This window comes from Pseudoliparis swirei, chromosome 17 (genome assembly GCF_029220125.1).
Source record: "Pseudoliparis swirei isolate HS2019 ecotype Mariana Trench chromosome 17, NWPU_hadal_v1, whole genome shotgun sequence".
In the NCBI taxonomy this organism is placed as follows: Eukaryota; Metazoa; Chordata; class Actinopteri; order Perciformes; family Liparidae; genus Pseudoliparis; species Pseudoliparis swirei.
The window spans coordinates 2,623,712-2,638,013 of record NC_079404.1 but is presented as its reverse complement, the minus strand read 5'-3'; the positions used below and the strand labels follow the sequence as shown (position 1 = coordinate 2,638,013).

At 47.5% G+C, this 14,302-nt stretch overlaps 1 protein-coding gene across 1 annotated transcript in view; it reads left to right on the top strand.

Annotated features, from left to right (window-relative positions):
* Window positions 1–14,302, top strand: part of LOC130206920 (ras and Rab interactor 2-like) — a 32,220-nt gene that overhangs the window by 11,707 nt on the left and 6,211 nt on the right. Inside the window, exons 5-8 of the mRNA XM_056435194.1 lie at window positions 765–876; window positions 2,189–2,261; window positions 2,422–2,513; window positions 10,046–11,587. Coding sequence (XP_056291169.1) covers window positions 765–876; window positions 2,189–2,261; window positions 2,422–2,513; window positions 10,046–11,587 — 1,819 coding nt within the window. The remainder of the gene's footprint in view (window positions 1–764; window positions 877–2,188; window positions 2,262–2,421; window positions 2,514–10,045; window positions 11,588–14,302) is intronic.

The following is a 14,302-nucleotide window of genomic DNA, read 5'->3' as shown; positions in this document are numbered from 1 at the left end:
AGTGTGTAAAGACACACTTGATCACATGGGAAATAAATGAATCTACACTACCGTTCAGAAGTTTGGTGTTTTCCATGAAAACTCACTCTTTTATTTATCAATTTAATTGCAAAATTAGTATAAAATGTAGTCAAGACATCGACAAGGTTATAAATAATGATTTTTATTGTAAATATTAATGTAGTTCTTCTTGTGGCTCAAAGGAAGGCCAGTTTTATAGCTTCTCTCAGCAGCATAACTGTTTTCAGCTGCGCTCACATAAAAAGGGTTTTCTACCCCTCCGCTAGTCTTCTAAGGCGATAACACAATGTACCATCAGAACACTGGAGATGGGCCTCTACACACCTCTGGAGAGACTTAATACTAGAGAATAGTCATGTACACATTAACTATGAAGAGAGAGTATTTATGATTCATTTAATGTCATCTTCATTGGAAAAAACCGTGCTTTGAAAAATACGAACATTTCTAAGTGACCCCAAACTTTTGAACCGTAGCTAATTGGCACTTCTTATCCTCAACATCTCGTTGCCACGTTGTAATCCAGACTGACAAGTGATGCATTTAACACCATTTGATTGGTGCGTTGGGAAGCTGTGAGGCACCTGCCATCTTTTCGGATACTGGAAAGTGCACAGACAAAAACACACCTTGACATTAATCTCTCAAAGCTCCGTCGAGGATGACGTACTCGTTTCAGCGAACACTGGAGGGTATGTGTGTTTTTGTATTATGACATTCTCTCTCTCCAAACCCCCCCCCAGACATTTGTGGTGAGGAAGTCGACCAGCCTGCAGAGGAAAGTCATCTCTGTGCGCATGAACCAAGACTCTGCGGTGCCCGTCAAAGACTTCCCTGTGAAGGAGAGCCAGTACAGTAAGTGTCCGAGAAACCTTTCTGCGTTTCTATGTTTACTTTGAAGTGCGAGAAGCTGCCCAACAGGTTAATAAGTCCTCCTCCTATGGTGTAAAAGTGTTCATTTTTTTCTACTTCACAACTTGCTTGCGACCCCAAATGTCAGTTTTCGTTTGACGAGCATAAAAATAATAATAATGAACAACATAAAATAAACAAGCGATGGGGCTCTGTGTGGGGGGGGCGGGGCTTCAGCGTCTTTTACAGCCCAACTCCTGTTCACTTTCCCGGGAGTAAAAAATAAAGAAAGGGCCGATCGTATCTCGACCCCACCGCGTTGGTTTGCCCCTGGTTTTCGACTCATTTGCCCTGATGTGGAGACTCAAGACAACGATGGGCTGGGGGAACCTTGGAAAGTAGTCCCGAGACAAACATGCTCAGGAACTTCTTGGTCTATAGACACGTGTTGTTTACACAGCGGTCCAGAGAGGACGGGTCCGAGGGCGTCGACACATCCATCTGCCTGTGTTTGGCAACCCGGATGGTGACTTTTACTCTTCCTCCTCCGTCGCCCCATCCGAATGAATATACCAGTAAATCCGCTGGTCTTTTTCTTCCTTGTTCTATTCTCAGTTAACCTGAACAACTGGGGTTTTCCCTGTAGCGTTCAATCAAACCTGAGCTCACTGCCCTGAGTGTGTGTTGTCTTGTTCTGTTGTGTGCCAACGGTTTGGCACCAAACTGGAATTTCCAAATGCTTCGCTTGTGAGAGACGGTGCTGACTAAAGGTTGGAGACTCTTTGTTGTCTCTCTTGTGATCCGAAGTTTAATTTATACAGCCCACAAATTATAAACTCCCCTCAGAGGGCTTTACAACCTGTACACATACCACATCCCTGACCTTTGACCTCACATCAAATCAGGAAAAACTCCCAAGAAATAGAAAAAACCCTTTCGCGGTAGAAAAAAGGGAAGAACCCTCAGGAACCTTCAGAAAAACTATGTTTTCTTTTTTTATTGGAGATTTATTTTTCCTGCCAGGTTTTCAGTTTAATTTTTAATTTTTGTATCCACATGTGGAAAGTGATTTTTCGTTATTGTTGCTATTTTGTTGCAATTTATTTACGTGACACTTATAATACCAGTTTTTACCTGAATTTAAACGTCTTTAGGGATTATGAAACAATTCCTTTTTCACACACTAGATTTGAAAACAGGAATCGGCATGATGTATTATGTCTAGTGAAAAGTACATTTCGTATCTGTTTATGGAGCTCATGATTTCCCTGAGTGGCTTCCTGAGTCTTGATCACGTAGTTCTGCTCTCCTGCAGCTTTCTCTCTGCTGGGCTCCGGCCTGAGCTTTGCTGACCTTTTCCGTCTGGTGGCTTTTTGCTGCATCAGCAGGTGAGTTTCCTCACTCGGTAACCGTCACGATCACAAGGAGACGACATCCTCCTCAAAGCTGCATTCTCTCTCCTGACCACCAGGGGGCGACTCCTCTGGTTGTATAGAAGTCGTTGCGTCATGTGTTCTCCTTTTCCCTTTCCCTCGATCTCTTCCTCAGGGACGTTCTGCCCTTCACTCTGAAGCTTCCAGAAGCCATCGCCTCGGCCACGACGTCCGCCGACCTGGAGGAGGTCGCCAAACTCGGAGCAGGTTGGTTCTCGAGATTGAATGTTTCGGGGAACAGGCGTGCATATTAATTTGGGGGAATCCGAGAGCTGACGTCAGGCTGAAGGTGAAATACTGTGTGAAGGACACCAGCCTGGTCACACACATTTTACAGTCTAATCTACAATATATTTGTTTTCCTGCAAAGAAAATGATCTAAGTTTGGTCCTAAAACTACACAAAAAGTAACAAATAATAACAAAGACATGGAAGGAATGTAAAAGGCAAGAATGTATTTTTAAAAAGCTTTCCGCAAAAAAATGCACCTTTTTAATCTTTACCAAAACAAGAAAGCACAGATGCATTTTTAGTAGTTAAAATTGAATAACGAACCCAAAATAAAGCTGTATTTTTGAATTTCAACATTAGAACTTGAGACGCTAAGTTTCCTTCAATACAGTCACTTTGTTGTCACAGTTCTTTAAGGGAAAGCCAATGGGGAAGTGCCTTGTACTTGCATTCTCTCTACTGACCACCAGGGGGTGACTCCTCTGGTTGTATAGAAGTCTACGCTTCATGTATTAAGGCTACATTCATTTAGTTGTATCTGCAGAAGAAAACGGAATATATAAATACAAAACACAAAGGATACTTCATGCCGAGTGCGGTTACTTCTGCTTATAGAATTAGCAAATTAATTGGTGTACAAATTAGAAGTGTAGTAGGACTGTAATAAAGGTTTTGGGCACATCTATAGTCTCACACTCTTGACCTTATTGCAGCTACAGGGACACCTAACTGAACTGGCTCTTGCTGATTCAGCCTTTTTACTTAATCCCACATCTGTAGACTTTTCTTTTCTACCTTTTCCCCCTGAGACCTAAAACCCCTCCTCTCATCCCCCCTCAGCCTGAGGGCCTCTTTGAGACTTCAGGGTGACTCGCGATGATTCAACGAGACTCTCAATGTCTCAAATTAACGCCGGGCATATTTACTTTCTATACATCTTCTCTCTCTCTCTCTCTCTCTCTTTTCAATCATTCACAAAAGGCTTCCTGTTTAGGGCGCCGACACAATGGTGTGTTTTGTGTCGGTGGAGGTGCTTTGAGCTGCCGGCTGAAAGGCGGTTCTGACGCAACCACACGCCACATCAATGGCGGGGGCGAAGACGAGAAAAGAGAGCACCGTCGAGAGCAAAGACGTGCTCGCGGTGTCGCGTTACCTGTTGTGCGGCTCTGACTGCAGGTTGTTGTCTTTTGTGAAGGCACTTTGATGTTTGAGGAGCTGAAGTTTAACCAGCCGGAGAAATATGCAGTGACACACACACACACACACACACACACACACACGGTCAACCCAACCCATTCTTCTATCATTCAACCAGAAGAAACCAAACAGTATTTCTACACTGGAGGACTAGTCAGCCCTGTGGTTATTGTCATTTAATCATAATTAGAATAAACTGAAATCATATTTAAGGTTCATTTTGAGGTGATTATGACCTCATGAGGTGGATCAGCCAGACGGATCTACATTTAATACGATTTCGTTATATAATTCTGTCACTTCAGTCTGCCAACAGTTTTTTTTGTGGTTGTATTTTGTGAATTTGTTGCTACATGAAATAACCAGAGTGAAATAGTCTTCATGATGGCTACGAGATGCAGTTGAAAGCTCCAGAAAAGGCTTGTGAGTGGAGCTTGAGATTTCCGAGGTCAAGGATGAAGTTTCAGTCCCTTTCCCGTTGTGTCTTGTTTTGTGATCAGGGGGCCGGGGTTTGTTCTGGATCCTGATAGTCTCAACAAGGGAAGAATCAGTAAGATCTACTTCACTTTGCTCCGCCTTCTCTCCGTGAAGCTGGGAGTGAAAACATCTTTTTTTATTGGCATTTACAAAGGTATCGCACCATGCGAGATTAATAAACCTGTCGAGTGACAACTGACGGGCTCAGCGTCAGAGCCGTTTCCCATTGGCCGTCCTGTGTGTTTCCGTTTGTCCCTCAGCTTTAGTGTTGAAGCACGGTGCCCACAAAGTATATTTATATTATACATACAAGTATATCTCTATTTGATCCACCTGATTTCTACAGAAGCCCAGTTTGTTTACATTCCCAACGTGTGGGTGTGTGTGGGGGGGGGGGTTGTGTGTGTACGCTCTGTCTATTTTTGGGTCGAGTTCAGCTGTCATAAATGTGACGCTACAAGTCGCCCTTTATTTAACCTTGAACTTTCACTGTGTGTGTGTGTGTGTGTAGCTGAATAATCAAAACAACCAGGAGGAACACATTGTGAAATATATCTCTTAGCACATGGAATCTGATGGCATAATATTGTCAACAGTCAAGTAGAGCACTCAGAGGAGGAAGAAGCTCATAGGAGAGCGAGTAAACAAGAGTAGAGTAGGAGGGGAATAGGACAAATGTGTCAGAGAGAGAGAGGGGGGGGGGGGGGGAGGGAGGCCATGCTGCACTCGGGGCCCGCCCACACACACATTAACATTGAGTCATAACACAGATTAAACGTTGAGTAGGTAGTCGAGTTCCAGCTCGTGCAGACGCAGCGCTTCAGTCCGTCAGAGGGAGTCTCCGGTCCAGAGGAGTCGGCCGGCAGCTCGTCCGGGTGAGCTCTGGGACTCTGGGACTCGGTCCGTAAGGGTTGTGCACGCGGCGGCATCGGGGGGTTTGGGATCGGGAGTAATTGCAGGACTTGCTGCTCACTGAAAGAACAGCAGGAGACACGAAGCTGAAACGTGTCCGTTTCATTGTTGGTAAGGCTGTAATTTGCGCAGCATAAGCTTCGTGTTAATACCGTCCCATGCCATGGTTTCGGGTTGGAACGAGTTAATGGATGTTCTCACGTGGCCTACTAACACACTGTACCTGCATTAGACTGTAATTACTATGTTCGTGGCGGCTTAACCTAACCAAATATTCGTCTTCCGGTGACGTCGCTTCAGTCGGTGTCGACTGTGTGACAATGTGGAGGCGTCGAGTTGAAAAGCATTAGCTGCGAATAGCATCGTCACACCCAAAAGGCGTGGCTAATTTAGGCACCAGGTATCGGACGAGGAGGAAGAATGCACGGAATACCAAAGACGCCATCTCTGGTTCTTCTGCGTCGACGTGGCTCCATCGGGAGAACATGGAGAACTCTCATGGAAAGGCAACGACTGAATCTCGTAGATCAAACTACACACGACTATGTTGCCCCAGAGTCTGGGCCCGGTTCTGATGTGTATGACTCTACCCTGTCCACATCATTGATGTGCACCAACCACTTCACGTTTCGAACCAGTTTTCCCTGCTCAGCGACACACCCGCTGAGGAACACACCCTGGTTATCGGGAGCTCTATAGTCAGGAACGTGAAAATAGCGAAGCCACGGACCACCGTCGTGTGCCTCCCGGGGGCCAGAGCGGGCGACGTGGAGTCTTGTTTGAAGCTGCTGGCTAAGGATAAGCGGAGATACAGTCAGATTGTAATACACGCCGGTGGTAATGACGCCCGAGCCCGCCGCACGGAACTCACTAAAATTAATGTGGAATCGGTGTGTGCTTATGCCAAGACGTTGTCGGACACCGTAATTTTCTCTGGCCCTCTCCCAAATTTGCAGACAGACGAATTGTATAGCCGAATGTCGTCTTTCAACCGCTGGCTGTCGAGGTGGTGCCCAGCGAATAATGTGGGCTACGTAGACAACTGGAAGACTTTCTGGGGAAACCTGATCTGATGAGGAGGCGGCATTCATCCCACGTTGGACGGAGCGCGTCTCATTTCTGCGCATATGACCAAGTTGATCACGGACTTAATCTATGACAACCCAGGGTTCAGATCAGGAACCGGGAGCAGAGTTGTAGTTTAACACCCTTCTCTGCTCTTCCATTCGAGCAGTTACCCACCCTTGACTTTAGAGTAGAGACTGTGTCTGTCCCACGGCCACTTCAATTAAATAAATCAAAAGTAAGCAGAAGAGGAGTCGTACACAATAACCTTATACAAGTTAACACAATTATTTCAGCAGTGCAACAAAATAGGTCTATTAAATGTGGTCTCCTAAATATTCGATCTCTGTCATCTAAAGCTGTGTTACTGAATGATTTAATATCAGATAATCACATTGATTTATGTTGCCTAACTGAAACCTGGCTGAGCCATGAAGAATATGTCTGCCTGAATGAATCGACTCCTCCAAGTCATATTAATACTCACATTCCTCGAGGCACCGGTCGAGGAGGTGGAGTAGCAGCCATCTTTGAATCGAGCCTATTAATTAATCCTCAACCAAAATTACACTACACCTCATTTGAAAGCCTTGTTCTTAGTCTTTCACATCCAACCTGGAAAACACTACAGCCAATTCAATTTGTGATTCTGTACCGCCACCAGGTCCATATTCAGAGTTTATATCTGAATTCTCAGAATTTATATCAAGTTTGGTTCTTAAAACCGATAAAGTTATTATTGTTGGAGATTTTAATATCCATGTGGATGTTGATAATGATTGCCTTAGTGCTGCATTCATCTCCTTGTTGGACTCGATTGGCTTCTGTCAGAGAGTACAGAAACCCACTCACAGCTTTGGCCACACGCTTGATCTTGTTCTTACTTATGGCGTTGACATTGAGCATTTGAACGTCTTCCCACAGAATCCTCTTCTGTCAGACCACAACCTCATAACTTTTGAATTTATACTACCGGAGTGTACTCCGTTAGTCAAAAGTTTCTACACTAGATGTCTAACTGATAGTGCTGTAGCTAAATTTAAAGAAGCGATTCCTTCTGTATTTGATTCGATACCACGTCTCAATATAACAGAGGACTCCTGGTCTAACTTTAGTCCGTCCCAGATTGATCATCTTGTTGACAGTGCCATAGGCTCTCTGAGAATGACACTGGACTCGATAGCCCTCTGAAGAAGAAGACAGTGAGGAAGAGGAGGTTTGCTCCCTGGTATAACCCCCAGACCCGCAAACTGAAGCAATCGTCACGAAAGCTTGAACGCATATGGCGTTCAACTAATCTCGAAGAATCCCGCTTAGTTTGGCGAGATAGTCTTAAAACATATAAGAAGGCCCTCCGTAATGCCAGAGCAGCCTATTACTCATCAATAATAGAGAAATAAAAACAACCCCAGGTTTCTCTTCAGCACTGTAGCCAGGCTGACAGAGAGTCACAGCTCTGTGGAGCCGAGCATTCCTATAAACCTTAGTGGTAATGACTTTATGAACTTCTTTAATGAAAAGATTTTAACTATTAGGGACAAGATTAATAATCTCTTGCCCATAACCAGTGCCAATCTGTTCTCAAGTGGAATGGCCTTGGAAACCGCTGTATGCCCTGGTGTATATTTGGAGGATTTTCTCCTATCAACCGTGACCAATTATTTTCAACGGTTTCTACTTGAACACGTCTACCTGTCTCTTGGACCCCATCCCGACGAGGCTGCTTAAAGACGTTTTGCCTTTAATTGGCGGCTCTCTATTAGATATTATCAATGTGTCTCTGCTAACAGGCCACGTACCACACTCCTTCAAGGTGGCTGTTATTAAACCTCTCCTGAAGAAGCCCACTCTGGATCCAGAGGTATTGGCTAACTACAGACCGATCTCTAACCTCCCTTCCTCTCCAAGATCCTTGAGAAAGTGGTCGCAAATCAGTTGTGCGACTTTCTACATCATAATAGTTTATTTGAGAAATTTCAATCAGGATTTAGAAAACACCACAGCACCGAGACGGCACTGGTGAAAATTACAAATGACCTCTTAATGGCAGCAGATAAAGGACTCCTCTCTGTCCTGGTCTTGTTAGACCTTAGTGCTGCATTCGACACCATTGACCATGACATCCTGTTACAGAGACTGGAGCAGTCGATTGGCATTTCAGGCACGGCACTAATTTGGTTTAAATCCTATTTATCAGATCGATCTCAGTTTGTATTTGTAAACGATGACGCCTCGATAACCACCAACGTTAATCACGGAGTTCCACAAGGTTCTGTGCTTGGACCAATTTTATTTACCTTATACATGCTTCCTTTGGGCAATATTATCAGGAAACACTCCATAAACTTTCATTGTTATGCAGATGACACTCAACTATATTTATCGATAAAACCAGAGGAGAGCAACCAACTCTGTAAAATTCAAGCATGTCTTAAAGACATAAAACATGGATGACCTGCAACTTCTTGATGTTAAACTCAGACAAAACCGAAGTAATTTTAATCGGCCCTGAGCACCTCAGAGATCAATTATCTGGTGATGTGGATTCTGTAGACGGCATTGCCCTGGCATCCAACACCACTGTAAAGAATCTTGGCGTTATCTTTGATCGGGACTTGTCCTTTAACTCCCACGTAAAGCAAATCTCAAGGACTGCATTCTTTCATCTACGTAATATTTCAAAATCAGGCACATCTTGTCTCAAAAGATGCAGAAAAATTGGTTCACGTTCGTTACTTGAGACTGGATTACTGCAACTCCTTATTAGCAGGCTGCTCTAATAAATCTCTTAGGTCCCTCCAGTTGATCCAGAATGCTGCAGCTCGTGTTCTCACTAAAACTAAGAAAAGAGATCACATCACTCCTGCACTAGCTGCTCTGCACTGGCTCCCAGTAAAATCAAGAATCACTTTTAAAATTCTTCTCTTAACCTACAAAGCCTTGATTGGTGATGCTCCATCATATCTTAAGGAGCTTGTCGTACCATATTGCCCCACTAGAGAGCTACGCTCACTAAATGCGGGACTACTTGTAGTTCCTAGAGTCTTAAAAAGTAGAATGGGAGCCAGAGCCTTTAGTTATCAAGCTCCTCTTTTATGGAACCAGCTTCCAATTTCAGTCCGGGAGGCAGACACAGTCACCTCGTTTATCCTCTTTGACAGAGCTTATAGTTAGGGCTGAATCAGGTTTGCCCTGGTCCAGCCCTTGATATGCTGCTATAGGCTTATAGCTGCCGGGGCGTTTTAGGATGCACTGAGTACCTATCTCCTCTTTTTCTCTCCTTAAGGATGAATTTTCATCTCTCAATCACACGTTACTAACTCTGCTTTCTCCCGGAAGTCCTTTGACTTTACGTCTCATGGGGTCATCGGACCCTATGAGACGGCATAGATCTATCTGCCTGATGGATCGTCTGGGTCGTAAATTCCTGCTCATGACTACGCCACTGTCCTGTTGAGACTCCGCCCTCCTCCTCCCCACCGCCATCTGCCTGATGGATCGTGGAGGTCTCCATCGTGGAATATGCCTACTATGAACTATTCATACACTCTGTCATATTCATTGAATGTATTTTAACTCTAAATCTGTCCTTCTGTACACATTACATCTATTGCATCTGTCCATCCTAGGAGAGGGATCCTCCTCTGTTGCTCTCCTCCAGGTTTCTTCCCTTTTTTTCCCCCTGAAGGGTTATTTGGGAGTTTTTCCTGGTCCGATGTGAGGTTTTGGGGCAGGGATGTCTATGTGTACAGATTGTAAAGCACTCCGAGACAAATTTGTAATTTGTGAAATTGGGCTATACAAATAAACTGAATTGAATTGAATTGAATTGAGATTCCTCTCTCCGTCTCACACAGGCTTCTGGGATTCTCCGACGTGTCGCAGGAGAAAAGGCTCCGGGCTCGCTTCTCCGGAGAGACCGCCTCTCCCCGTCTCCTCGGCCGCTATCCCGGGGCACCCCGGGCTTCGGACTCGCACCCCATCGGAGCTCGAGCGCTGCCAGTCCAACGGAGCGCTTTGCTTCATCAACCCCCTCTTCATAAAGGTGCACCAACCGGATGGCGACCGCGCCACCGCCTCGAATCCCTCGGCGAGGGAGGAACCCGTGAGCGGCGGCCTGGAGACCGACAACGAGGACGCTCGCGGAGACCGGGTCTCGGATCGAAGGGACGGCGGCCCGTCGGGTCAAAGCGACCTTCAGAGGCCGGACGGAAACCTGGAGCCGCGGGACGATAGCGGCGGAACCGGCGGCGGTCCGAAGATAAGCGCCGCAGATAGCGCGCCGCGGTCGCCGCCGCCGCGTCCGCCGCCGCCTCGTGTCGCGTCGCAGCTCCTCCGAAAGCGCCGCATGCCGGAGAAGATCCCCTGGGTCAACGGCCCCAAGGAGAAGGAGAGGGAGAGGTGCAGCAGCCTCCTCTTCCGGCTGAGCTCCTCGCTGAGCATCAGCCCGTCGTCCTCCCCTCCCAAGAGACTCAGCTCCCCCATATCCATCCCCCGGCCCTCTCTGCCATCCTTCTCCTCCTCCTCTGGACGTCGGGCCACGGCCTCCCCGTCGTCCAGCCAGGAGGACGCCCAGTGCCACCTGGCGCTGGAGGAACAGACTATTGAGAGTGCTCTGGTCAGGGCGGTGCTGTGTCGGCGGAATGCCGCCAGAACCCTCGCCCAGGGGTCCGTCAGTCCTCCGGGCGGCACGCCGGTGGCGACGGGCGGGCGGGCCGAAGCGACCGGAAGAGACGAAGAAGAGGAAGCGGGCGAGGAACGCAGCGCTCGCGGCCAGCGGCTGAGCGACATGAGCCTCTCCACCGATTCCTCGGACTCTCTGGATTTCTCCCAGTCGTCGGCCTTCTTCCTTCCGCCGCTGCACGACCCCAAACCGCCCACGGCGGACGACTTCAACGCCCACCTTCCCCTCTCCCTGCCGCCGTCCCGCAGCACGGAGGACGACGAAGACGACGAGGACGACGAAGACGACGACGAGGACGACGAGGATCCCGACTACGGCCTCGAGAGCGACCAGGACCAGGACCTCACCATGGTGCCGCCGGGGCTCCGCGCGAGGCGGCGCCCGAGCGCCGGCGCCCTGATCTTGCAGAGGGCCCTGCGAAGGCACCTGCGCAAGATGAGCGGCGTGTTCAACTCGCTGCTGACGCCGGAGAAGAGGGCGATCCGGAGGGTGGTGGAGCTGTCCAGGGACAAAGGCTCGTACTTCGGCTGCCTGGTGCGGGACTACCTGGGCTACATGGGCGAGGGCGCCGGCACCCAGGCCCTGCAGGGCTACGCCTCTGGACTGGAGCTGCTGCAGACCCTCCGCCAGTTCATCACCCAGATGAAGAGCTACCTGAGGCAGAGCTCCGAGCTGGAGCCGCCAATCGAGAGCCTCATTCCCGAAGACCAGATCGGTGAGTACCTTTACGTACCTTTACGTACCTTTACGTACCTTTCACAGCTCGGTGCTTTAATAACAGTCACGGTGGCTGTCAGTATGTCGCATGCTTTAAAGGTTTGGTCAACCGCTGAAATGCTAGGACTGCATTTTTTTCATTTTTTAAAAGCATTATGACATCATACTCAACTCGAAGGGGGGGGGTGAAGTCATTTCTGCGTGCGTTTCAATTATTTTAGTGATTTTGTTTTCAGGAAGCGCGAATGATTTAGATTTATTTGCAGAGGAATCTTCAGCGTCGAACGGAAACACTGAGTCGGCGTTCGATGCAGACGCAGCAGTTTCGTTTCGATATTTAGTTTTTTGCGGTGAAGACATCGGGGGGAACTTGTCCTCGCACGCCGTCTGCAGCTGGACACGTGCACGGCGTGTTTGTTCGTACGCGTGCATTCCTGGCGGAGCCGTGTGCCCCTCAGGCCGATCGGAGTTCACGTACGGCGGTAAAAAAAAGAAGAAGGCAAGGACGAGGTGAACATGGTGCAGGAACGATCTTTCCTGTTTTTAAACTAAGTGCACTGCCAGTGTCCTGTATTGGATCCATCCTTTTATTCCATCTTACAACAGGAAGGGGGGGGGGGGCACAACCACTTTGAGGCTTGATGCACACTCGGCATGCATCATTCAAGATTCAGTGGCTGCGTCAGCCCTTGGATGGAGAGACTTGTGAGGACACAGAGGGTTTTCCATCAGGGGGAAAGGAGCTGGGGAGCCGACCGGTCTCTACCGGCCACCGACTGGAATTATGAAGTCAGGAATTGGGTGAAAAAAACTGCAGTTTTTCATCATAATAAAACGGCATGAATTTTCAATGTTTTTTTTTTTTTTTTAAGAGTTTCAATGATACGCTTTTTATTGTTAGAATGATCAGTTAAAATTAGATTATTTGGGGGCTATGCTGGAATCTGTTATTTGACATCTTCTTCAAGTGGAAGGTCAGAAATTGTCCACAGGATGGAGCGTGGTTCCTACTCCCCTCCGTTTTGGAGGATATAAAATGACGGTGATGTCATCAGGGATTCACCCCCGACTAGAGACGAAAAGTCAGGATGAATTGATCTCTGATGCCAATAACTTTATGGAAGATGTGTGTCACAAAACATTCGCCCTTCTCTTGGCTCTTTCTCTGAATGATGCAATTGTTTTCACATGGATGGGAAAGTTGTTGTTTTATTTCTTTTTTACAACCCTTGGAATGGTTGCGCAACATGTTGTGGAGGCAGCTCCGGGGTGTTTTTCCGTTCCTCTCGGAGGCCGACCGGCCGCCAAGTCGTGCAATGTCCCTCCCACTCCACTTCTTTTGAAGCCCGCTCTCCAATGGGAGCGGGTGCATGCGAGGCGAGCCCCCCTCACCCCGTCCTCCTCTGACCACCTCTTTGTACGATTCCTTGTTGCTCTTTCTCCACATGATTATTTCTTCTCGCATGTGAATGAGGGCCGAGCAATCCGGACTCGTGGTTGCGACTTTATCTCGAGGTGAACACAGACGGACAAAGAAGGGCAGTGTGCAGAAACGAAGGGGAGGTTCAGACACGCGAGATGGTGACCATGCTGTTGTTGTTGTTTCCATCTACGAGTGTGTCTGTGTGTGTGTGTGTGTGTTTGGGCTCAGGGTGTCCAGGCGGGGGAGGGGAGTGTTGTGGAGGCAGAATAGAGTTCCTTGTCTTCCACTGGTGCCACATCGAGAGGCTGAGAGCCCGAGTGTTGCTCATTGTGTAAATGTACAAGTTAATATATGTACTGTGAACTCTCTTTATAATATCTGCATATTCCAAAGCTCTTAAACTTTGAACTTTAAAGAAATGCAATTTTAGGGTCGCACTCTGAACCCTGATGCGAGGCACTTATTTTAGTTTTTAGGCCGAATTACTTTTTATCTGAATATTATCTGTGAATATATCGATAGTTTGTCGGTGATAAATAACCAGGCGAGTGTTGACGGGTACATTTTACACGATTCTCAATTTTCCTCCATCGTATTCCTCTCCTGCCTTCTGTGTAGGATCAGTGTTGCATCTTTATGTCGATAGAATTTCATCAAATGACACACCAGACACGTGTTTGTGAACGTGCACCGCGTCAATTTATATATTTGTGTTGGAATGTGTCCGATATTAACTTTCCACTGACGTCCCAGAAAAAAAGCTGCCCCCCCCCCCTCCCTCTCCGAGGCCTCGATAATTCCCCCGACCGCTCCATCCAGGAGGCTTCGAGAGAATAATCTAGAGAAGTTAGTTCCTCAACCTGCTTGTGATTCTCATATCCGAGGCGTCTGCTCTCGGAGCAGGAAGTGAGCCGTCCACGGGACCGATGGACACGCCTCCCCGCCGGAGAGACGGCGTCATTGTCTCCGTGTCCTCGTCATATTTCATGTTTGTGTCCCATCTGCTTGAAGTTCCGCCCCAAAAACATCCGTTGTGGAAGGATGTTTATTTGTCATCGAATGTCGAAGGCCAAAGAAACTTTTTTTAAAGTGTTGATGTTACCTCGATGGCGTTGTAATTCCTGCGTGACGAGATGTTTAGTCAAAGAGGACGTCGAGGATGTTTTGGGGGATGAGACGTTTACATCGAGCGGGAAGTTGTCCTGCAAAAAAACCAATGTGTGTTTGTGTCCGATCGGCTATTTTCAGCTGACCTGGTCCGGTGAGTCGCCCTCAAAGGAAGCGACGCGA